This window comes from Chelonoidis abingdonii, chromosome 4, assembly GCF_003597395.2.
Source record: "Chelonoidis abingdonii isolate Lonesome George chromosome 4, CheloAbing_2.0, whole genome shotgun sequence".
NCBI lineage: Eukaryota > Metazoa > Chordata > Testudines > Testudinidae > Chelonoidis > Chelonoidis abingdonii.
In genome coordinates this window covers 145,314,652-145,340,820 of record NC_133772.1, presented here as the reverse complement: position 1 = coordinate 145,340,820, position 26,169 = coordinate 145,314,652, and the positions used below count along the sequence as shown (strand labels likewise).

General features: G+C 43.7%; 1 protein-coding gene across 1 annotated transcript; it reads left to right on the top strand.

Annotated features, from left to right (window-relative positions):
* The first annotated feature begins 415 nt into the window (after positions 1-415).
* RPS29 (ribosomal protein S29) lies at positions 416-1,837 on the top strand. Its single transcript, XM_032768753.2, has 3 exons — positions 416-526; positions 973-1,072; positions 1,691-1,837. The coding sequence occupies exons 1-3, from the start codon at positions 465-467 to the stop codon at positions 1,697-1,699; spliced, it is 171 nt and encodes a 56-aa protein (XP_032624644.1). The 5' UTR covers positions 416-464; the 3' UTR covers positions 1,700-1,837.
* The last annotated feature ends 24,332 nt before the right edge of the window (positions 1,838-26,169 follow it).

Sequence of the window (26,169 nt, the reverse complement as noted above, 5' to 3'; positions counted from 1 at the left end):
ACCTGGTGACCCGAAGCTTCCCAGGGATCACCATATTGATGCCGAACTTAGTGCGGACACCCGATCGGCATAGCCCACTGCAGCCCAGAACTCCTGAGCTCAAGCGATCCGCCGGCCTCAGCCTCCCAAGCAGCTAGGATTACAGGCGTGCGCCACCGCGCCCGGCGATACCGCTACCTCCCAACCTGATACTAGAGTCTGCTGCTAGGATGACGTCACGAGAGGGCGGGGGAGTAAAATCTTTCTGCGCCTGCGTAGGATTGATGCCTCGCTGAACTTGTTCCACTCGCGCCTGCGCACGCCGAGAGACACGCGCTCCGATTTCAGATGCGCCTGCGCAGTGTGCAGAGAGCCGGGAGGGGGGATTTCGCTGTGCATGCCGGGATGTTCCGGCCGGGCAGGGTTGATTAGCGCATGCGCGGGCACCCTGGCCCTTTTTCGGCGCGGTGCGAGCAGCAGGCAGGATGGGTCACCAGCAGCTCTACTGGAGCCACCCTAGGAAGTTCGGCCAGGGCTCCCGCTCGTGGTGGGTGCCGTCGGCTGGGGCAGGGGACCCCGCCCGCCACAGCCCCGGCCGCCATGATGGCCCCACGCGGCGCGGCGCTCGCGGCCTGGCGGGACGGGTGGCGGGGGCTGGGAGCCTGCGGGAGGGCTGAGGTGGGCGGTTCTGGGGGGCGCTGGGAGCCCTGCGGAACGGGCTGAGGTGGGCGGGTTCGGGGGGCGCTGGGGAGCCTGCGGGACCGGGCGAGGTGGGCCGGTTCGGGGGGCCGGGAGGTGGGAGCCTCGGGACGGCTGAGGTGGGCGGTTTCGGGGGGGGCGCTGAGGGGGGGGCTGAGGTATGTGGGGGCCCGTCCGGCCTCTGCCCCGGCGTGGCGACCTGAGATCTGGAGGAGGGGGGCAGGCGCGGCGGAGCAGGCCCTGGGGACCGGGAGGCCCCGACGTTGACCGGCTTTTCCCGCTCTCGCCCTGTAGCCGCGTGTGCTCGAACCGCCACGGCCTGATCCGCAAGTATGGGCTGAACATGTGCCGGCAGTGCTTCCGCCAGTACGCCAAAGACATCGGCTTCATCAAGGTGAGGGGTGGGGGGGGGGCACCCCATCCTGCTGCGCCCCAGCCCCGCAGCAGGTCTCTGGGCTCGGCTGGCAGGGACGGGGCGCTCCGCAGCTAACCCTTGTGGGAGTGGGGTTTAAAGACAAGATGTCAAGCCTGGGCCTGTAATTTGTGTAGTTGGTTTTAACGGAGAGGTCATCAGTGCAGTGGGATTTGTGCAGTCTCTTAGATCGTTGTCAGTATTGTTACCATGTGCTCTAAGAAACTGACCTTTTTCCGAAATAGGTGTGCTCAAAGGAAATTTCCATATTTATTGAGAGGCAATACCAGTCTTTGTGTGGTCCAGACAAACTAGTTGTAGTTGACTGTACTGAGCTTCATGAAACTGGGGGGGTACTTGGAAGCTTGCTAGTTGTAACTTTGAAATCACTGTGTACATGATTTGGTTCTGATCCTGGCGATCTGTTCCTTATGAGCAAATAGTTACTTCAGATGGCACTAGTATAAGCCTTCTGCTGCAGGACTGAATCCTGATGTTTAAATGTCTATGTAATAGCCAGAGAAAATGCATAATTTGGAAACTGCTAATTTGTCTAGATATTAACTTCACACTTCACAACTCTTTTTTTCCTTATTTCAGTTGGACTAAACACTTCTCAAGAAGATGAGATGTCACAAGGAGACTTCTGGACATAATTCTCTGTCTGATTTGGATAACTGGGCATACTAAATTTACAAAGTCTTTGCCATGCTATTTTGTGTATAAAATAAAATGGCTTAACAGTCATTTCTGCTTTGTTTAATTTGTGGATACTTGAAATTTCAACTTCCATTGTAAGGAGTTAAATTTGCTTCCCTTGTGAAAAGATTTTGTGTACTATGCTCCTTTGTTATACTGTTGTTGGAATATAGTATTTCTTAATGGGAGTGTTGTGCAAAGAAATCCTCCATCTTTACAGCCAATGTTGTATGAAACAGCTTAGTACAGTCGAAGTACTAGACCTTATTCTCTCAGAAAAAAGGATTAAACTGTTAACACAATCTAAGAGCTTTGGGTTTTTTTGATAACTTCTAAATAAGTAATAGGGCATTTTTGCCTCAATATACCCTAGGAAGTGGGTGTCAACACTGTAGTTAAACACCTGTGACTGACCTGTGCTAGCTGTAGATGTTCAGGCTTGGATTGGAGCCTGAACTCTGGAACTCTCCCTCTGCATTGCAGGGTCCCAGAGCTTGGGCTCCAGCTTGAATCCAGATGTTGACTTGAGCTTGAGTAAGATGGCACGGGCCAGCTGCAGGTGTTTAATTGCAGTATAGCCCTGTAGGGTGAAATGCAAGTCCTTCCTGGCAAGGCAGGACAAGAATGTTTAACAAGTTGTAAATGCAGCATCAACCCTACCATTAGTAGCTTCCTACAAGGGTAAGGAGTGAGAGGCAGTACACAAATAGGCATTGTTTTGCTGGACTGAAGGGGAAACTGTCTAAGATTGAGTGCCTTCTTCAGTTTAGAGGATAGGTCATGGATACAGAGTGATTGGGATAGTTTAATCTCTATGGAAGCAAACAGTTGTGTTAATATGGGGTAAATGTATACATTTCAGAAGAGAGAATGCAGGCCATACGCTATAGAGGACTCTTAACCTGGGAAGGTGTGATTCTGAAAAGATTTGGCGGTCATGATGGATAATCAACTGAATGAGCTTCCAGTGCAATGCTGTTGCCAAGGGGCTAATACTCCTTGGATGCTGTCATAAACATACAGTTAAGGCTTAATTTCTCTTTTTACCTATAAACAGTTAAGAAGCTCACATAACCTAGCTGACACCTGACCAGAAGGACTGGGGAAAATTCGGGGAAGGCAAAGTTCCCAAATGGCTCTCAAATATTTTAATAAAACATTTGGTGGTGGCAGCAACTGTTTTGCCTAAACTGGTAAAAAAAAAAAAAAAATAAGCTTAGGGGATATTTATGCAGGTCCCCATATCTGTACCCTAAAGTTCAGAGTAGGGGGCACACCTTGTGGCTTTTTAGCCTTAACAGTTAGTTCTGCCTCCCTTATGTGCTCGAAGACTTTTTCCAGGTGTTCTTCCCATGAATCAGAAAAAATGGCCACATCATTAAGGTAGGCAACTGCAGATTTTCCCAGTCCTGCTAGGAGACAACCTACAAGTCTTTGGAAGGTGGCAGATGCGTTTCGCAGCCTGAAAGGGAGCACATTAAATTTATACACACCAGCGTATGTGATGAAGGCTGACCTTTTCTTGGTGGGTTCATCTAGTGCTACTTGCCTGTACCCATTGGTTAAGTCTAAGGTAGAGATGAATTGGGCATGTCTCAGTTTTTCCAATAGCTCATCTGTGCGTGGCATTGGATAGTTGTTGGGACAAGTTACAGCATTTAACTTAGTGTAGTCCAAGCAAAAGTGTATTTCCTCATCTGCTTTTGGAACTAGAACCACTGGAGATGCCTATGCACTGTTAGGAATAGGGGGGGACACCTTGATGTGGTGGCATGTGAACTTCTTAACCCTTTATAGGTAAAAGAGAAATTTTAAGTGGGAGTAGAGGCGTTATTTTCCATTTATATTTGGCACAGGTGCAGCTGCTGCTGGAATGTGTCCAGTACTGGTATCCACAAGTCAAGGGAGATGACAGATTTGACAGGATTCAGAGAAGAACCGTAAGAATGATTAAAGTATTGGAAATTCAACCTTCATAGTGAGTTGAGGAGCTCAGTCTATTTGTAGTCACCCCTTAACCTTTTATTTGTTGAACTAATCTGGAAACATTTGATGATGGGCTTTTCAGTGTAGCAGACAACAGGTATACCACCCCGCTGGGTAGAAGTTGAAGCTAGACTTCAGACTGGGAAATAATGAGTACTTTAACCATAGGAACAGTTTGCCATGGGTTGTGGTGGATTCTTTGTCACTCACAGCTTTTAAATCAAGATTGGATACTTTTCTAAAACATCTGCTCTAGGAATTCTGGGGAAGTTCTATGGCCTGTGTTATACAGCAGGTGAGATTAGATAATCACAGGAGTCCTGTTGGGCCTTGGAATCTGTGGTTTGATTTTATTTTTGTAAAGAAGAACACACAGGTCACAAACCCTCAAATTTATGAGGGTTAATACTCTGACCTTTGGGAGGAAAATGCCATGCTGATTAGAGTGACTGTTCCTGTTGATTCACTACAGTATATGCCACTAACTCCCACTGGAACTACCAATAGTGTTCTAGTTAGAAATAGGAATGAGCTGCTGGTGTTGTAAAGAGAGACATTTATTTGAAGAATGGGTAATTTTGTTAATCTAAAGAAGAAATAGATCACCCAGAAGTTTATATAGGCTTAATTCAGGAATTACTGGGTGAAATTCTATAGGGTTGCATTGTGCAAGAAATCAGACTAGGATCCCTTCTGGCATTTGAAGATGCGATGCATCATACTTAACCACTTGTGTGTTATAAGAAGTACTTTTCTGTCTGGAAAGACTATTTCTCATATGGGTTTTAAAAACTGCTAGATGGGTGTTAATGTTGGCTGATGCATGATAGCCTGAAGGGATTCATTTGAGAGCAGAGAGATTGGGAAATTCTTGGACTTTGTAATTTACTTTTCTGCTCCTCCTGGGCCCACCTTAAAGGGGCACATGGTCCTGATGCACAGGGCTGATAGAAACTGACAAACCACTAACAGTTTTCTTCAAGTCTAGCTTGTTTTTTCTCATTGAAACAAACGTCAAGCCTTGTTTGGGAGAAATTCTATTCAGCTTTAGCAAAGCTTTGTCTGTGCTTCCTTCTTGAACTAGGATGATCTTAACCAGAACGGACTTTATATAAAAAAAAATGTAGGAAAATTATATTCTATGATGGCCAGATAGGCTCCTTTGTTCGTAACATTAAAGTTAGTGAGTTGATTGTTGGTTTGGAAATTAGCACTAAATGAGACTCTTTGAAGGCTGTACCTTCAATTTTTTTTAAGTTAGTTGAGGACCAAATTTCTACTTGAATGGTTTTAAAAGTTTAAACTCTAGCCTTGTGTTTAGAGAAGACTCAGTATAGGAGTCCAGAATTTATTAGTTTCCAAGTAGGCTCCAGCCTTTGGGAACTGAAGCCTGGATTGATCAGCATGAAACAGCAAATCCAAATGGTTTAGCACTAGAAGCAGTAACCCATAGCATTTTTACCTGCTGTTCCCAAATCCCTCATCCAGTTAACTTAATTTTGTTCCTTTTATTACTAGAACAAAGTCCTGCACTTTTACTCTTGCCTCAGTTTCAGTACTTCATGGAAAGTTGTTCTGCTCTCATCTCTGTTGTGAGGAAAAAAAACATAACTCAGTTTTTTGTTTTTTTAATTACTAAGAAGAGCCATAAAACTAAGTGATGTCTACACTATGGGATTATTCCGATTTTACATAAACCGGTTTTGTAAAACAGATTGTATAAAGTCGAGTGCACACGGCCGCACTAAGCACATTAATTCGGTGGTGTGAATCCATGGTCCGAGGCTAGTGTCGATTTCTGGAGTGTTGCACTGTGGGTAGCTATCCCATAGTTCCCGCAGTCTCCCCTGCCCACTGGAATTCTGGGTTGAGACCCCAATGCATGATTATGCAAAAACAGTGTCGCGGGTGATTCTGGGTAAATGTCGTCACTCATTCCTTCCTCTGTGAAAGCAATGGCAGACAATCATTTCGCGCCCTTTTTTCCTGGATTGCCCTGGCAGATACCATAGCATGGCAACCATGGAGCCTGTTTTGCCTTTTGTCACTGTCACTGTATGTGTACTGGATGCCGCTGACAGAGGCAGTACTGCAGTGCTACACAGCAGCATTCATTTGGCTTTGCAAGATAGCAGAGATGGTTATCAGTTCGCACCCTGGAGTCTTTTCTTCTTTGCTGACTTTTTTCACTCTGTACTGTCGAATCTCTCGCACCAATGTATAAAAAGCATCCTCCACTCTCTGCATTGTAAAACACAACTCCTTAAAATCTGCTTTATTGACAAAAACTGATGTACTGGGACACTCATTGCAGAAAAAACACAGAAAGTATGAGCTTTACTTGAGAAATGTAGGTATATGGAGCACAAGTAATTCTAAGGGCTGTGTTCATGTTCAGTCTGCAGACAGAAAGCAAGAGCCTGCCTATCAGAGGAAGGGACGAGCACCATGTCTATACTGTCACAGACAGATCCCATGGCTCCATATTCTTTAATTGATGCTCTATACTAGAGTTATCCCTGTCTTGTTTTAAAGGTTAGTTTTAAGACTTATTTCTATACTCAATTTTGCTAGAGAAAACATTTGTCATTTATGCATTTTTTAAAAAACATCTTTAGAGAGTGGTAAGTTTGGCTTGATAACTGTTGTTTTAACTAACAAGAACAAGTTAGAGGCAGACTTAAAATCAAGAAGTAGGATCTGAGTGCTGCAAAGCCACTATGCTGCTTTGTGCTTAAAGCCCTTCAACCTTTTTGTAGGAAGACAGAAATTTGCTAAAACAGGATATGGACCAATTTGTCAGGGGGATGAGGGAGTTATCAAGATTATTTAATGCTCAGATAAAGTTGCATATCATATTAGGATTGTAAATGTTTTAATGCACAATGTAAGTACAGTAGCTTTGGAACTAAGAAGCGAGCATGTTTTTATTTAAGTTTCCTCAGTCACCTATTCCAGTCTTTTAGAATTATTTAGGCAGGCAGATCTACACCTCTAATTTGGGGCCTTTGCATTCTTTGGTCAAGTGGGTAGCTACTGTCTACTCTTTAAAGCCGCAAGATTTGCCCCCATGTAGATCTCTACATGAGAGTTTTATATCAGGGAAGGTTATGCTACATATTTCAAGAACAGATACAAAGAAACATCTACTCATATGGGCAATATTTAACTCAATGCTGTATTGTTAAATTTAAGTGACCACAGGTGGTGGTGGTGGTGGTTGGTGGGAAAAGGGAGAAAGATGGGACGGGGCGTCGCAAGCCCTAACCCTTGTGGGAGTGGCCGTTTAAAAGACAGAGTCAAGCCCTGGGCTGTAACCACTTGGTTTTCAACGGGAAGGTCATCCAATGCAGTGGGGATTTGGTGCAGTTCTTAATTCGTTGTCAGTATTTTACCATGTGCTCTAAAGAAACGGGACCTTTTTCGAAATAGGTGGTGGCTCCAAAGGAAATTTTCCATATTTATTGGGAGAGGCAATAACCAGTCTTTGTGTGGTCCAGACAAACTAGTTGTAGTTGAACTGGTATCTGTATGCTTCAATTGAAAACTTGGGGGGGTACTTGGAAGCTTGCTAGTTGTAAACTTTGAAATCACTATGTGTAACAATGAGTTGGTTCTGATCCGGCGACTGGGTTTCCTTATGACAATAGTTACTTCAATGGCACTAGTATTAAGCCTTCTGCCTGCAAGGACTGAATCCTGATGTTAAATGTCTTGATAGCAAGAGAAAAATCCATAATTTGGAAACCTGCCTAATGTGGATCTAGATATTAAACTTCACACTTCACAACTTCTTTTTTTCCTTATCTTCATTGGACTAAACACTCTCCAAGATAGATGAGATGTCACAGAGGAGACTTCGACATAATTCTCTGTCTGATTTGGATAAACTGGGGGATACTAAATTTGAAGTCTTGCATGCTATTTTGATGGTATAAATAAAATGGCTTAACCAGTCATTTCTGCTTGTTTAATTTGTGGATACTTGAAAAAATTTCAACTTCCATTGTAAGGAGTTAAATTGGCTTCCTTTTGAAAAGATTTTGTACTATGTCCTTTGTAACTGTGTGTGGAAATAGTATTTTAATGAGAGTGTTATTGTGCAAAGAAAATCCTCCACTCTTTCAGCCAATGTTGTATGAAAACAGGCTTAGGTAACAGTTCGAAGTGAACTAACTTATCTCTCAGAAAAAAGGATAAACTGTTAAACACAATCTAAGAGCTTTGGGTTTTTATTGGATAACTCTAAATAACGTAATAGGGCATTTTTGCCTTCAATATACCCTAGGAAAGTGGGTGTCAACACTGTAGTTAAACACCTGGTGACTGACCTGTGCTAGCTGCTAGAGTTTCAGGCTTGGGGATTGGAGCCTGGAACTTGGAACTCCCCTCGCCTCATCCGCAGATTGCGGGCCCAGAGCTTGGGGCTCCAGCTTGAATCCATGGAATGTTGACTTGAGCTTGAGTAAGATGGCACGGGCCCATAGCTGCAGGTGTTTAATTGCAGTATTACCCTGTAGGTGAAATGCAAGCCTTCCTGGGCAAGCGCAGGACAAGAAATGTTTAACAAGTTGTAAATGCCAGCCATCAACCCTACATTGAGTAGCTTCCTACAAGGGGTAAGGAGTGAGAGCAGTACCAAATAGGCATGGTTTTCGGCTGACTGAAGGGGGAAACTGTCTAGATTGAGTGCTTCCTTCAGTTTAGCAGGAATAGGTCATGCGATACAGAGTGATTGGGAGTATTTAATCTCTATGGAAGCAAACCAGTTGTTGTGTTGGTAATATGGGTAGAATGTAGTACGATTGTGAAGACAGAAGAGAGAATTGCAGGGCCATACGGCTAATAAAGAGGACTCTTAACTCTGGGAAGGTGTAGTTCTGGAAAAGATTGTGTGGCGGGTCATGAGATGGATAATCAACTGGAATGAGCTTCCAGTGCACAATGGCTGGGTTGCCAAGGGGCGTAATACTCCTTGGATGGCTGGGTCATAACAGACAGATTAAGCGTATTGCGTCTGGTTTTAATCCGTTCAAACAGAGTTAAGGAAGCACAAACCTATCAGCTGACACCGTGGACGCAGAAAGGACTGGGGAAAATCGGTGGGAAGGCAGGTAATTCCAAATGGTCCTCAAATATTTTATAAAGCATTTGGTGGTGCAGCAACCTGTTTGCCCTAAACTGGTTATAAAGGTTAAAAAAAAAAAAATAGCTTAGGGATGATTTATGCAGGTCCCATATCTGTACCTAAAGTTCAGAGTAGGGGGGCCACTTGGGCTTTTAGCCTTAACAGTAAGTTCTGCGCCTTATGTGCTCGAAGACTTTTTCCAGGATGTCTTCCCATGAATCAGAGAAAAATGGCCACATCATTCAAGTAGGCCAACTGCAAGATTCCCAAGTGCCTGCTAGGAGACAACCTAACAAGTCCTTTGGGGTTGGCAGATCGACGTTTCGCAGCCTGCAAAGGAGCACATTGAAATTATACACACCAGCCGTATTGTGATGAAGAGGCTACCTTTTCTTGGTGGTTCATCTAGTGCTTACCTTGCCTTGATACCATTGGTTAAGTCTTAAGGTAGAGATGAATTGCGGGCATGTCTCAAGTTTTTCCAATAGCTCATCGTGCGTGGCATTGGGATAGTGTTGGACCAAGTTAACAGCATTTAACGTAAAGTGTGTCAAGCAAAAGTGTATTTCCTCATCGCTTTTGGAAACTAGAACCCACTTGGAGATGCCTATGCACTGGTTAAGGAATGGGGGGGACACCTTGGATGTGGTGGCATGTTGAACTTCTTAAACCCTTTATAGTAAGAGAAATTTTAAGTGGGAGTAAGAGCGTTTATTTTCCATTTATATTTGGCACAGGTGCAGCTGCTGCTGGAATGTGTCCAGTACTGGTACCACAAGTCAAAGGGAGATGACAAGATTTGACAGGATAGAGAAGAAACCGTAAGAATGATTTAAATATTGGAAATTCAACCTTCAAGTGAGTTGAGGGCTCAGTCTATTTTGTAGTCACCCTTAACCTTTATTTGCTTGAACTAATCTGAAACATTTTGAATGATCGGGCTTTTCAGGTGAGCAGACAACAGTAAACCACCCCGCTGGGGTAGAAGTTGAAGCTAGACTCCTCAGACTGGGATAATAAAGAGTACTATTAACCATAGGAACAAGTTTGCCATGGGTGTGTGGATTCTTTGTCACTCACAGCTTTTTAAATCAAGATTGGATATTTTCTAAAACATCTCGCTAAGGAATTCTGGGCAAGTTCTATGGCCTGTGTTATACAGGCAGTTAGATTAGATAATCACGGAGTCCTGTTGGGGCCGTGGAATCTGGGTTTGATTTTATTTTGTAAAAACGGAACACACAGGTCACAAACCCTCCAAAATTTATGAGGGTTAATATCTGGACCTTTGGAGGAAAATGCCATGCTGATTAGAGTGACTGTCCTGTTGATCACTACGTATATGCCACTAACTTCCCACTGGAATCTACCAAAGAGTGTTCTATTAGAAATAGGAAAGACTGCGGTGTTGCTAAAGAGAGACATTTAGTTGAAGATATGGGTAATTTGCTTAATCTAAAGAAGAAATAGATCACCAAGAGTTTATATAGGCTTAATTCAGGAATTACTGGTGAAATTCTTAGGGTTGCATTGGTGCAAGAAATCAGACTAGATGCCCTTCTGGCATTTGAAGATGCGATGCATCATAACTTACCACTTGTGTGTTAAAGAAGTACTTTTTGTCTGGAAAGACTATTTCTCATATGGGTTTTAAAACTGTAGCGATGGGTTGTATATGAGTTGGCTGATGCATGATGCGCTGAAGGGGATCATTTGAGAGCCAGAGAGATTGGGAAATTCGTTGGACTTTGTATTTACTTTTCGCTCCTCCTGGGCCCACCTTAAAGGGGCACATGGTTCCTGAATGCACCAGGGCTGAATAGAAATGACAAAACCACTAACAGTTTTCTTCAAGCTAGCTTGTTTGTTTCTCATTGAAACAAACGTCAAGCTGTTTTGGGAGAAAGTTCTATTCAGCTTTAGCAAAAGCTTTTCTGGGCTTCCTTCTTAAAGGATGATCTTAACCAAGAACGGACTGTAAATATAAAAAAAAAAGGTAGGAAATTATATTCATGAATGGCCAGATAGGCCGCCTTTGTTCGTAATCATTAAAGTTATGAGTTTGATTGTTGGTGTTGGGAAATTAGCACTAAATGAAGACTCTTTGAAGGCTGTACCTTCAATTTTTTTAAAGTTAGTTGAGGACCAAATTTCTACTTGAATGGTTTTAAAAGTTTTAAACTCTAGGCCTTGTGTTTAGAGAAGACTCAGATAAGGAGTACCAGAATTTATTAGTTCCAACGTAGGCCTGCCAGCTTGGGAACTGAAGCCTGGCATTGAGTCCAGCAATGAAACAGCAAATCCAATGGTTTAGCACAGAAGAGTAAACCCATGCATTTTTACCTGCCTGTCCCAAACCCTCATCCAGTTAACTTCAATTTTGTTCCTTTTATTCTAGAACAAAGTCCTTGCACTTTTACTCTTCCTCAGTTTCGAGATACTTCGGAAAGCTTGTTCTGCCTGCTGCGAAGCTCTGTTGTGAGGAAAAAAAACATAACTCAGTTATTTGTTTTTTTCAATTACTAAGAAGAGCCGATAAAACCTCAAGTTGGATGTCACACCATGGGATTATTCCGATTTACATAAACCGCTTTTGCTAAAACAGATTTGTTATAAAGAGCGAGTGCGTAGTGTCACACCGGGCCCGCACTAGACATTATTCGGTGTGGAATCCATGTTCGTGGAGGCTAGTGTCGATTCTGGAGTTTGCACGTGAGTAGCTATCCCATAGTTCCCGCCAGTCTCCCCTGCCCAGTGCGAATTCTGTTGAGCACCCCAATGCCATTGGATTATTGGCAAACAGTGTCGCGGGTGATTCTGGGGAAATGTCGTCCTCATTCTCTTCTCTGTGAAAGCAATGGCAGAAGACAATCATTTTCGCGCCCTTTTTTCCTGGAATTGCCTGGGCAGATACCCATAGCATGGGACACATGGAGCGCCTGTTTTGGCCTTGTCCTACAGGCGGTATGTTGTACTGACTCGCGCGAGCAGAGCGCATACTGCAGTGCTACACAGGAGCATTCAGTTTGGCTTTGTCAAAGATAGCAGAAGAGTTACTCAAGTTTTGTACCGGGCGTTCGGCGTGCCAGTGCGATTGTAAATTGGATGAGTTGACGTTTGCATTCTGGTACGTCTGCGTGCGCATGGGTGCTCCTGCTGAAGGTAGCGGGGGAGTGCAAAGACAAAAATGGGAATGGACTCCCGTGGTTCATTTCCCTTCCTTTGCTTGTATTTCAAAAATAGTCAGCTGCTGTCTAGGAATATGGGGCAAGTGTTGCTAGAGAAACCAGTGTACCAGAGACACAGGCCTGGCTCCGTGGTCGATCCTGCAAAATTGATGAGCTACATGCCTTCTACGGGTTCCGCCCGCACACACCCCACCCGTGCTTCCCTCTCCTGCTCAACGCTCCTGGGCTACTTGTGGCCAGGTAATCCGCCCCCCATTTGTGTTGATACAGGTAATAAAGAATGCAGAATAGAAACACAGCACTTGTTAGTGAGATAAGAGGGGAGACAGCCTTCCGCTGCGTTGACTGATAGTCCAGCAGTATAGAACTTTCTTAGAAATTGGAAAGGGGGGGGGGGGGGCTGATGGGCACAGCCCACGTTGTTTGCTGATATGAAGAGGTGTTACAGGCCGATTCTGAACATCTACTGGGAATGACCGAGGGATTCTCCTTATTTTTACTCGGGCCCCGCTTGCGCCAACTGCACCTGAGGCCAGGGCACACAGCACTCACGGGCGGCTGAGTATAATGATTGGATAGCAGTCATCATTGTACCGCTGCCCCGGGGAGTGGGAGAGGATCTGTGGTTGGGCACTTGCACCAGCATTGCGTTACAGCAGCATTCAGTGACTAGGGTGACACGAAAAAGTTCAAAGAAAAACGATTTTTTTTTCCCTTTTTCTTCAGTGGGGCGGGAAGGGGAGGGTAAATTGGACAAGCTATACCTTGACCACCCCGGACATGTGTTTGACCCTACAGGGCTTGGGAGCCAGCCAAGGAAATGCAGAATGCTTTTGGGACTGTGTGATCAACTGGACGTCCTCAGTCTCCCTCATTCTCCATTAGCGTCCCATTTGATTCTGGCTTTTCGTTACACTTGTCACGCAGCACTGGTGAGTCCCTTCATGTGGCCACTGGAGATTTTTTTCAAAATGCTTTGCATTCGTCTTCTGTAAACAAGAGCCTGGTGATAGAACAGATTCCCTCCCCATAAGCCGATCAGATCCAGTATCTCCCGTACGGTCCCATCTGAGCTCTTTTTGGATTTGGGACTGCATCGTCCACCCATGCTGAATTCAGAGCCTCCCACGCCCTGGGCAACAGCGAAATGAAATTCAACAGTTTGCGGGGCTTTCTCCTGTCTACCTGCTAGTGCATCCGAGTTCAGATTTGCTGTCCAGAGCAGTCACAGTGGTGCACTGTGGGATACCGCCTGGAGGCCAATACCGTCGATTTGCGGCCACGCTAACTCTAATTTGATATGGTAATACTGATTTCAGCGCTACTCCTCTTGTTGGGGAGGAGTACAGAAACCAGTTTAAAGAGCACTTTATATCGATATAAAGGGCCTCATTGTGTGGACGGGTGCAGTGTTAAATCGGTTTAAATGTGTAGTGTAGACCAGGCCTAAGTTTAGGGGATTCCAGTCTAGCTCACCTCAGGAAGCTCAGGCCCTGAGACTGCAGAGGTTTGTGCACTCACTGGGACTACCTACTGTAGTAAGGTTAAGAGCATGTATAAGTGCAAGATCAGGGCACCCAAGTAAGTGGTGATGTGTGGAATCTCCAATTAAGTAGAATTGTAGGTAAGTAACTTTTCATTTTTCTCTTCCTACAACTAAAGGGCAACTCCAGCTGGTGATGCTGTTTCTCTTTGCTGCTGTGAAGATCCTGGGTTAGATTCTCTGGAACACTCAGGCAATAATCCAGGTTTATAGTTGCTTCATCTAGGTGTTTGCATCACTGGAGCCATGCAAAGCAACTGGAGTGTACGGCTGTTCTTTGTTCCTGGAAATCAGAGAAATTATTACTGAACTGAATTATTTCTTGTCTTGATTCTTTTTAGAAGACCATTCAACATAAGTCAGTTTCTGCATTCAAACTGTAGAAACCAAAGGTTAATTGCCCTGTGAAGCTAACCAGCTCAGCAACCTCTACCAATTAATACAAGTATAGGAACATCCAGTTAGAGGTTGTCAGACAACTTGTGTTTCGCTTGAATGCTGCCTTAAAAATCAGAAATTCACTGGCTTAATTTTCATACCAAGTATTTAATTCTGTTAAATCTGTCTGGTGTTCAGCAGACACTTTAATTTTTCAGTATTTTTAATTTGTTCTGTGTTTGACTAGTAATTTACTTTTTTAATGAACAGGGGAAAGCCAATTAATTTATTATTTGCCCGTGTAATTTGTCAAAAGGAGCTACTGTTAATTGAGGTAGACAATTTGGGGCTCCAGTATCAGGATCAATTTCCCCATAGCGATTCACTGAAGCATGCAGGCATTTTATGAGAGGTATCTGCAGAAATGTGGGCTGGGGGATGGGATTGCACTGGGCCAGTGACGAGCCCAACCATGTAGTGGGGTAGCAGTGGGGGAGGAAGAGGAATGGAATCCTCCCCAAGCTGTGTAGCTTACTCTCACCCAGTAATGAATATGATTTCTGAATCATCATAGACCTTCTTTGTCCAGGGGTACACTGTTTCTGGGCAGCCTCTACCCCCACATACAGACAGGTCAGACTTCCACTGACTGTAAAGTCTGTCTAGAAATGGAATTTTTGTATATTTCAAACATGAGATTTGCACAGCAGTTCTACTAAACATAAGAAAACACTTATGTAAATTCTAACAACCTGCTTGCATCAACACAGCCTTAGAGGGTAAACAAGTCTCCAGTGCAGATTCTCTGCATCACTGCTGCACAGTGTGAGACCTTTATAGCAGAGAGAAAAATCAATATCCTTGAACTAAGTGCTAAAGCGACTGAAGTCACCAACAGATACTGCATCAGAATAGATAACATGGTATTAAGCTTAGAGATGCTTTTCATTTTTATTTCACAAAAAGAAAAAATGCATATTAAAAGATTATACCGTATGCAGCATTGTAACCGTAATGAGATGAGGTGGGTGAGGTAATATCTTCTATTGAACCAATTTTTATAGCTGAGAGAAAAAAAGGTTTCAAGCTTCAGGTCCTGAAGAGGAGCTTGGTTTGGTGTAAGCTCAAAAGCTTGTCTCACACCCGTAGAAGTTGTTCAGTAAGAGCTATTACCTCACCCACTTTCTCCCTATTAGAGGACTGACAGCTCTAAACAGTCAGTGAGACGAAAAAAAGGAAGCAAAGTGAGGAAAAAATGGGAATTTTATTATTGGAATCCATAAACTACTGCATTTGTTTTATCTTCTGTTACCATTTCATGTAGATATAAATAAAACTTAATACTGGTGACATTATCTGTCCATAAATCTCAAAGTGTGGAGGTTAATATCCTCCAGAACCCGTGTTGAAAAGTGTGGTATAAAAGCCTAGACAGCTTTGCAAAGGTCGTTAAGTATTATTACTCTGGCTTGGATGTGAAACATCATCTCCAATACAGAGAGGAAGGATGGCCCAGTAGTTAGGGCATTGACCTAGTGCCTGGGAACCAGAGTTCAATTCCCTTCTCTGCTACAGGCTTCTTGGGTGACTGAGCAGGATGCTTCAGGACAGATTCTCAAAGATATTTAGGTGCCTAACTCCTATTGACTTCCGATACCTGTGAAGACCTGGGCCTCAGATCCCTATTTATAAATGGGATAGTAGTACTTCCCCATGTCACAGGTGTGTTGGGGGAAGAAACACATTGAAGATTGTGAGGTGCTCAGATACTGTGGTGATGAGGGTCATGTAAATGCCTAAGAAGAGGTGAGAAATTTATGTGCAGAGAGATTAAACAATGAATTAGCGGCAGAATAGGTCTCACTCCCCTGTCCTATCTACTGGAGCACTGCCTGTGTAACTGTAATTAGTATTTATATGGGCCTCAGTGCCATAGGATCTGAGCACTCCACAATTGTTTATGCATTTAGCATTTGTTTAATGCCTAATCTCCCATGTTGTAGCAAAACAAGCCTGCCCTCCCCTTGATGTGTTTAACTCAGATTAGCATCATCAGATCTGTGTTTGCGCAAAATGTCATACAGAAAGGGGGCACTAAATAGTATACGAACATAGTAATGGCCACGCTGTGTCAGGCCAATGGTCCATCTAGCTCAATGTCCTGTCTTCTGCCAGTGACCCTGCCAGATGCTTCAGATGGAATGAACAGAACAGGGCAATTCATTGACTGATCCAGACTCTGTCGGCCTGTCCCAACTTCTGTCAGAGATTTAGGGACATCAAGAGCACAGAGTAGTGTCCCTGCCCACCTTGGCTAATAGCCATTGACTGACCTATCTTCATGAACTTATCTAATTCTTTTTTTGAACCCAGTTATACTTTTGACCTTCACAATATCTCGTGGGAATGAGTTCCACAGGTTGACTGTGTGTTGTGTGAAGAAATACTTCCTTTTTTTTTGTTCCTGATGCCTACTAATTTCATTGTCTGACCCATGGTTCTTGTGTTACGTGGAGGGGTAAATAACACGTCCTTGTTCACTTTCTCCATACTATTGTAATTTTATAGACCTCTATCATGTTCCCCTTTAGTTGTCTCTTTTCTAAGCTGAACAGGCCCAGTCTTTTTAATCTCTCCTGGTATGGAAGCTGTTCCATACCGCTACTCATGTTTCTTGCCTTTCTCTGTACTTTTTCCAACTCTAGTATCTCTTTTTTTGAGATGGGATGACCAGAACTGCACACAGTATTCAGGGTGAGGGTGTACCATGGATTTATATAGTAGCATTATGATATTTTCTGTCTTCTTATCTATCCCTTTCCTAATGATTCCTAACACTGTTCGCTTTTTTGATTGCCGCAGTGCATGGAGCAGATGTTTGCAGAGAACTTTCCACAACAACTCCATGTGATGTGTGTACAAACCTTGCACTGGGCCTGAAGAGGTAACTCAGATATCCCCAGCCCTCCAGACCTGCAGAGCATTCTCCAAATGGAGAGTAAGCTTGAAAGGGTGTAACCCAGTGCAGAATGAGAGGCTGGTGGGGAGGACAGACTTACCCTGAGGGCTCAGGGCTGCACATGGACCCGGGTTGGGGCTAAAGGTTTAGTTCTCTCTCTCTTTCGTTTGTTACTTTATATTGGACTTGGAACTGTGGGGAGAGGGAGATGGTAGGAAGTGACCCAGGCAGGGTAACTCCAAGAGACTGACACTGTTGACACTCAGATGGCCCTGGGTCAGAGCCCAGTGGAGTGGGAAGGCCAGGGCTCCACAACCAACTGCTCCTGCTGCAAGAGGGGCATAAGCCACATTTCAGTTTCACCCCCCTGCTGATAGGAAGAGGGCAAGGACACTGCAACCTGCATTGAATTTCATCTGCCGTTTTGTCACCCAGCTTAGTGAGATCTGTTTGTAATTCTTCACAGTCAGCTTTGGACTTAACTATCTTGAGTAATTTTGTATTGTCTGCAAACTTTGCCACTCATCTAAATAATAAGATGGGTGAACTAGAGTGCCGTGTGATAAAGGAGAATATTGATATAATAGGCATCACAGAAACCTGGTGGACTGAGAGCAATCAATGGGACACAAGCATCTGGGGTAAAAAATATACGGTAAGACAGAAACAGGTCGTGCAGGGGGAGGATGGCACTATATGTGACAGAAATGTAGATCAAATGAAGTAAAAATCTTAAGCAAATTCCACCATGTTTCCATAGAATGCTCTATGGATAGAAATGTCCATGCTCTAATAAAAATATAACATTAGGGACTGTATCGACCACCTGACCAAGGACAGTAATAGTCGACGATGAAATGCTAAGGGAAATTAGAGAGGCTATCAAAATTAAGACCCAATAATAGTGGGGGATTTCAGTTATCCCCCTATTGACCAGGAACATTTCACTTCAGGACGAAATGCAGAGATGAAATTTCTCGATACTTTAAATGACTGTTCATGGAGCAGCTGGTAGCGGAACCCACAAGGGAGAGGGCAACTCTAGTTGTAATTCCTGAGTGGAGCGCAGGAGCTGGTCCAAGAGGTAACTATAGCAGGACCGCTTGGAAATAGTGACCATAATACAATAACATTCAACATTCCTGTGGTGGGAAGAACACCTCAACAGCCCAACACTGTGGCATTTATTCTAAAAGGGGGAACTATACAAAAATGAGGGGGTTAGTTAAACAAAAGTTAAAAGGTCAGACTAAAGTGAAATCCCTGCAAGTTTGCATGGGCCCATTTTAAAGACACCATAGTAGAGGCCCAACTTCAATGTATACCCAAATTAAGAAACACACTAAAAGAACTAAAAAAGAGCCAACCATGGCTTAACAACCATGTAAAAGCAGCAGTGAGAGATAAAAAGACTTCCTTTAAAAAGTGGAAGTCAAATCCTAGTGAGGCAAATAGGAAGGAGCACAAACACTGCCAGCTTAAGTGCAAGAGTGTAATAAGAAAAGCCAAAGAGGAGTTTGAAGAACGGCTAGCAAGAACTCAAAGGTAATAACAAAATGTTAAAAAGGGCTCTAGAGGTGATCCAGCAATTACAGACCGTAAGTCTAACATCGGTAACCGCGCAAATTAGTCGAAACAAGTATTAAGAATAAATTGTCAGACACATAGAAAACGTAAACTAATGGAGCCGTCAGTCAACATAGTTCGGAAAGGGAACATCGAATCTTACTATATCATTTAGAGTTTATAGAAGGGGTCAACAACATGGACTAGGGGATCCAGTGGACATAGTGTACTTAGATTTCCAGAAAGCCTTTAACAAGGTCCCTACCAAAGGCTCTTAACGTAAATTAAGCTGTCATGGGATAAAAGGGAAGTTTCCTTCGTGGATTGAGAACTGGCTAAAAGACAGGGAACAAAGGGTAGGAATTAATGGTAAATTCTCAGAATGGAGAGAGGTAACTAGTGGTGTACCCCAACGGTCAGTCCTAGGACCAATCCTATTTAATTTATTCATAAATGATCTGGAGAAAGGGGTAAACAGTGAGGTGGCAAAGTTTGCAGATGATACTAAACTGCTCAAGATAGTTAAGACCAAAGCAGATTGTGAAGAACTTCAAAAAGATCTCACAAAACTAAGTGATTGGGCAACAAATGGCAAATGAAATTTAAGTGGATAAATGTAAAAGTAATGCACATTGGAAAAATAACGCCAACTATACAACAATACGATGGGGGCTAATTTAGCTACAACAAATCAGGAAAAAGATCTTGGGAGTCATCGTGGATAGTTCTCTGAAGATGTTCACGCAGTGTGCAGAGGTGGTCAAAAAAGCAACAGGAATGTTAGGAATCATAAAAAGGGGATAGAGAATAAGACTGAGAATATATTATTGCCCTTATATAAATCCATGGTACGCCCACATCTCGGATATTGTGTACAGATGTGGTCTCCTCACCCAACAAAGAATTCTAGCACTAGAAAAGGTTCAGATAAGGGGCAACTAAAATGATTAGGGTTTTGGAGAGATCCCATACGAGGAAAGATTAAAGAGCTAGGACTCTTCAGCTTGGAAAAGAGGAGACTAAGGAGGGATATGATAAGAGGATATAAAATCATGAGTGATGTTGAGAAAGTGGATAAGGAAAAGTTATTTACTTGTTCCATAATACAAGAACTAGGGTCACCAAATGAAATTAATAGGTAGCAGGTTTAAAACAAATAAAAGGAAGTTCTTCTTCACACAGCGCACAGTCAACTTGTGGAACTCCTTACCTGAGAAGGTTGTGAATGCTGGGACTAAACATTGTTTAAAAGGGAACTGGATAAATTCATGGTGGCTAAGTCCAAAATGGCTATTAGCCAGGATGGTAAAGAATGGTGTCCCTAGCCTCTGTTTGTCAGAGGGTGGAGATTGATGGCAGGAGAGAGATCACTTGATCATTGCCTGTTAGGTTCACTCCCTCTGGGGCACCTGGCATTGGCCACTGTAGGTAGACAGATACTGGGCTAGATGGACCTTTGGTCTGACCTGGTACGGCCGTTCTTATGTTCTTATTTTCTCCTTTTTCCAGATATTCTATGAATGTGTTGAACAGCACTGGTCCCAGTACAGAGACCTGGAGGACCCAGCTGTTTACCATTCTCCACTGTGTAAATTGGCCATTTTCTCCTGCCTTTTTGTTTTCGATCTTTTACCCAGTTACTGGTCCATAAGAGGATCCTTCCTCTCATCCCATGATGGCTTACCTTGCCAAGAGCCTTCGGGGAGGGACCTTGTCAAAGGCTTTCTGGAAGTGCAAGTATGCTATATTCACTGGATCACCCTTTCCTACATGCTCTTTGACTTCCTCAAAGAGTTCTAATGGATTGGTGTGGCATGAATTCCCTTTACAGAATCCATCTTCTCTAGCAATCGTGTTCATCGCTGTGGCTGATTATTCTGTTCTTTACTATTGTTTCAACATACTCGCTTGGTGCTAAAGTTAAACTTATTGACCTGTATGTCCAGGATTGCCTCTGGAGCCTTTTTGCTTTTTTTTAAAGTTTGGTATTATGTTAGCTATCTGCCACTCATCTGGTGCAGAGGGTGATTTAAATGAAAGGTTACATATCATGGTTAGTAGTTCTGCAATTTCATATTTGAGTTCCTTCAGGATACTTGGGTGAAGCCTGGCTCATGAGACAGCTCATGGTGTCTGACACCATCAGGTCGTCCAGAGACATTTATACCGAACACCTCACCGGACACCGCCAATACCACACTGAGTAATTGAGACAGCTGACCAGGGAAATAATCCACTTCCTTCCCTGAGGGACCAAGGGACGCACCCCACCCATGTACTTATTCTCTACACCAGTACTGACTTGGACTCTTAATACATTCCATTGGTGGTGTACCTGAGCCCATTTATCCACTGAAGCTTTGAGAACTCCCACACCCCAGTCTGGATCTGGTTATGTGATGTGTATGTACTTCGTGAACCTTTGTAATTGATACTTGCAATCCCCTATAATCCAAGCCCGACCCCAGATGTACAGTACTTGTGTAACTTAACTTGTGTAAGTTTGATTTTAAACATTAACACTTCCTTATTTACTTTCTCCACACCAGTCATTATTTTATAGACCTCTGTCATATCCCCCCTTAGTGGTCTCTCTTCCAAGCTGAAAACTCCTAGTTTTATTAATCTCACCTCATATGGAAGACATTCCATTCCCTTAATCATTTTTGTTGCCCTTTTCTGAACTTTTTCCTATCCCAGTATATCTTTTTTGAGATGGGGCAACCACAACTGGATGCAGTATTCAAAATATGGATGTACCATGGATTTACATAGTGGCAATATGATATTTTCTGTCTTATTATCTATCCCTTTCTTAATGATTCCCAACATTCTGTTCGCTTTTTTGACTGCCGCTGCATATTGAGTGAATGTTTTTAGAGACTCCAACATCTCTTTCTTGAGTGGCAACACCTAATTTTGAGCCCATCATTTTATTTATATACTTGGGATTATGTCTTCCAATGTGCATTACTTTGCATTTATCAACATTGAATTTCATCTACCATTTTGTTTCCCAGTCACCCAGTTTGAGATCCTTTTGTAGCTCTTTGCAGTCTGCCTGGGACTTAACTATCTTGAGTTGTTTTGTATTATCTGCAAATTTTACCACTTCACTCTTTACCCCTTTTTCCTGGGGGAGCCCCAGGATGGCTTCCCTGTAGCCTGGGGAACTCAGGCTTTGTCTACATTAAAAGTTAGATCAACCCCACTATGGCACTCAGGGCTGTGGAAAAAGTTCATAACTTGAGTGCCGCTGTTAGGTCAGCCTTGCTCACAGTGTAGATGCAGCTAGGTCAACAGAAGAATTTTATTAACCTAGCAACTGCCTTCTGGAGAGGTGGCTTAACTACATCAACGGAAACCCCCTTCCATCGTGATTGGAAGAGTCTATCCTCCAGCTGCACCACCCTATCTGGGCTGCTGCAGTGTAGACGTATCCTCAGGCAGTAAATTGCTTCTCTCCCTAAGCTGGGAGTCTCTAGTTCTTCTAGGACACAGTGTCTTTTAGCTTACTGTGGAGCTTTAGCCAGCTTCTCCCTCAGCTGGCCCCACTTAGTCCTGAAGCTCAGCAGGTTTGGCAACCTTCTTCTCCTAGTGTCCGTCCTGTTATGAGGGAGCAGGGAGCCTATACGCTTGTCCCCATCTCCTGCCTGAATCCCGATTGGCTGGGTGAGAGGGGAGCCTTGCCACACCCTCTCTGCAGCATTCTTGACCTGGAGCCCTTACAGATGCATCATGCAGTGTCAGGATTTCCTCCCATGCACCACTCCTTCCTGGGACTACTGCTTCTTTATCCATAACCCACTTAGATCCTTGTGCTGGACCTTTCAAACCCTTAAAGCGCCGTGCTAAATGGCAGGGTGGGCTGACCACTAGGTGCCACTGCCTTTAAGGGACCGACTATGCCATCAAAGAAAGTTGAGTTAAATAGCCTGTATGATGCTGAATTAAGAATCATCTGCCATTGCAATGGATGCTTCGTTCATGGATAAGAGAACAGGATTGTAAGATCTGCATACCCAGGGTATCTTTGAGTCTTTTGGCATGAACACAGAGCTGTGTCCTCTGTTTAGTGAGCTATGCAATTTACAGCAGCTGAGGATCTGGCCCTTGGAGTTAAGTATCAGACAATCTGCATTTCCTACAGAATAAAAAATAAAGTCTTTTGTACAAAATAGCAAGGGTTCCCAATTGAAAAACAACTTCCCACTTGAAAACAAGACTCAAAAATGTTTTTTTGAATTACTCTGTGCTCATTAAAATACCTAAATTGTCACCTTGTAATTTCGTAAATGCCATAAATGTTCTTGCTTCTTTCCTATTCTATTACTCCATCTTTTAAGTCTAGCAGAGAACTGCTGTAGTACAAACTATAATTCCATTTTACCCTTATTGCCGGCTTAACTGTGTATTTATTGCCCAATATACAACAAATGGTAGGAGCCGAAACCTTGAATTTCCTGAGCTCATAGTGCAAATTGCATTTTGTTTCCTCCTAGAGCTGATGGAAACAAACTACTAATGTGCATAGATGTGAGGCACTGCACCTTATCTGGAAGCAAAATGAATTCTAAAGAGACATGGTTTCCCCTGAAACACAGATAAAACCAGAATATTTTCCAAGGACTTTTACATTAATTCCAGACAGTGACTGATAATCATCTATGTTCCTTTAGGGAAATAAAGCTGTACATCTGAAGTGAAATAAAAGGTACTTATGCATTTTAGTTTAAAATAGATGAACCAGTAATTGTTAAAATACATTTTATGTGAGATTGGGAATTTTTGAAAAACCCTGAAATCACATCAAATTATATACCAGATTAAATCTCTGATTGTTAGAGACTCCAGAAGGAGTTTGCAAAGCTCTGGGTAAAAGGCAGGCTTTTGAACTTGTCCCCGGGCTAGATAGTGAAGCTGTTTGACATATTCAAATGAAAAGATATGACTACTGCAGGCATGTTATTGCAGCGTGATTCCTGTGAGAATGCAAAAGTCTGTGTCGTACCAGAAGCCTCCCCTACTAGAACTGTTGCCTATAGAGCACGAGATTAATGAGATCCAATTTTGTCTGTAATATCATGCAAGATACACACTGCAAGTTCAGCCACTGAGGAGAAGGCTCCACTAACTGGTCCACTTTAGCATGTGACAGCCATTTGCCAATATCTCATTCCAGATCCGGTCTTGATTGCTCTTTTTGTCAGCAAAAAGGACCTTCCAGTGAGTGACATTAGGGCATCCTTCTACCCTATACCCTCAACTTCACTGCAGCCACAGTGTTCCAGTCCCTGCCAACCACCTGAGCTTAGAAGCTAAACTCAGAGGTCTCAAGGGTGATCTAGTGCAATGGTTCCCAACCGGGGTACGTGTACCCCTGGGGATATACAGAGGGTCTTTCGGGGGTACTCAAAGCATCTAGATCAGTGTTTTTCAACCTGGGAGTTGTGGGATGGGTTTAGAGGGGTCGCAAGTGAAGGGCTGGTGTTGGGGGTGGCAAGCAGGGCAATTGCCCGGGTACCACACCACAGCAGGCCCAGCAAAGCTAAGTTATATGCTTCAGCCATGGGTGGTGGGGCTCAGGCTTCAGACAAGGCTCAGAAGTGAAATGTAAATACAATATTTATATTGCAATTGATTAATGTTATATGGTAAAAATGAGAGAGTCAGCCATTTTTCAGTAATATGGTGCTGTGACACTCTTGTATTTTTAGATCTGATTTTGTAAGCAAGTAGTTTTGAAGTGAGGTAAAACTTGGGGTACACAAGACAGATCAGACTCCTGAAAGGGGGACAGTATTCTGGAAAGGTCAAGACCCACTGATCTAGTAAATAGAATACTGGACTGGCCCTCAACAGACCTGGGTTCGAGTCCTGACGCTTCTGAAAATTTCCTGTGTGACCTTAGACAAGTCAGTTAATCTATCCTGTGCCATAGTTCTCCATCTGTGTATTACAGATAGTGCCTCCCTGCCTTACAGGAGTGGTGGGAGGAAATCCATTAAGGAGTGGAAGATGCTCAGATACTCCCGTGATTGGGGTTGGAAATACCTGTGGAGCTAGACCCCACCTGGCAGTACAATGCTTTGTCACCAGACCACTTGGACTAATGCTTGATGAGCAGTTTGTCGCCGTCAAGCTGAAAATGAGAGAGTCTGTACAATTTGCCATGCAGTTAAGCAGACGGAACTTCCACTAGGATGAGGGGTTTAACTCTTATCTGCAGAGTTGGCAGCTACACTAAGGCAGACTGAACTGACCTTAGAGCCCTAGGCAGGGCCCTGGGTTTTCTGCAACCATTAAATTTATGGCAGAATCCAGCCCCTGCTGCAAGATTATGCTCCAGAATTTCAACTTGCTTTAAAAACGAACTTCTAGCTTTAGTGGTTCACCTTCCGAATGTGAACCAGATGCAGCAGTGTTGTTTGCTTAAGTCGGCAAAGAGAGAGTCGGGAACAATAGTACTCTGCCATTGACTCTGAACCCTAATGATGTATTTTAAAAATGTCAACGTTAACTGTTTCCTGACTGGCCATTTTAGCAGACACATCTGGTTAATGTTGGTACTCTGTGACCATTGCATTGTGGCAGATATTGGAGTGAGAATAGCGGGGCACCTGTCTGTTGTCCAAACTTAATAAATTGGGTAAGCCTGCCCAAAAATTTCAATTTGCCTCCATCCCTCTCCACCCTGGGGGATTTAATATCAGTATAACTAGCTCAGCAGATACTGCATGGACTATCACCTATCTTCCTGCTGAATTCAGTAAAAAACCTCCTTTTTTTGGTTGACTTGAAGTTGCTGCAAAACGTTCACTATGCTGCAGAATTCCACCCTACTATGAAACCAGGGGGCCTTGCTGGAAGACAGGTCCAGCTCATCACAGAGCACACAGGACCACAGTATAATGGGCGTTGTCAGGAGCAATAATCCTCTGTTAAAGGCTAGAGAACTGGAGCCAGATTTCCAGGTACGCTAAGGTCCTTTCAGGCAGATTTGGGAGGACAAAGGAGCCCAGAAGTGTGGTGCAAGGGCCTTTGGAGAACACCCCTTGTGCAAGCGGCCTTCCTTGCTGGTGTGCACAGATGTAAGTGCTCAGCACCAGCCCCTAACATGGAGATGTGGGCTGCACTATGGCTATTCTCTGCTTTCCAGAGCCCATAGGGGACTATGGGACACTGTAAACTGGAGCAGCCCTGAGGACCTGAGCAGCATCCTGCATAACCCCTGCATATGTTAAAGCTGCTCTTCCCCCTTGCTCTTGTCTCAGATGAGAAAAGGAGGCGTTACCTGAGAAGTGGGCCCTGGACTTTAAGTCCCTGCTTTCATCACGAGGTCTGTGAGCAAGGTCCGGACCAACGTGATGTACGTCAAGTTTTGGTTCCAAATGGGGGGAGTAGAGCAGTGATGTTGCTCCGTGGTAGCACATTAGGAGTTAATCCACTGTTCCTTCAGGTTCAATGTCCCCATCTCAAATGTTTAAGTCCCTAGAGAGTGGCACGGGAAAGTCTGAAAGCTTAAAATATCAGTGAAAGGGGCCTCCTCCCACATGAATGATCAACTCCCACGTTTGGGATGCAGACCATATTCACAAGTGCTTCAGAGCCATTTGCCGTCCTTCCTCGACT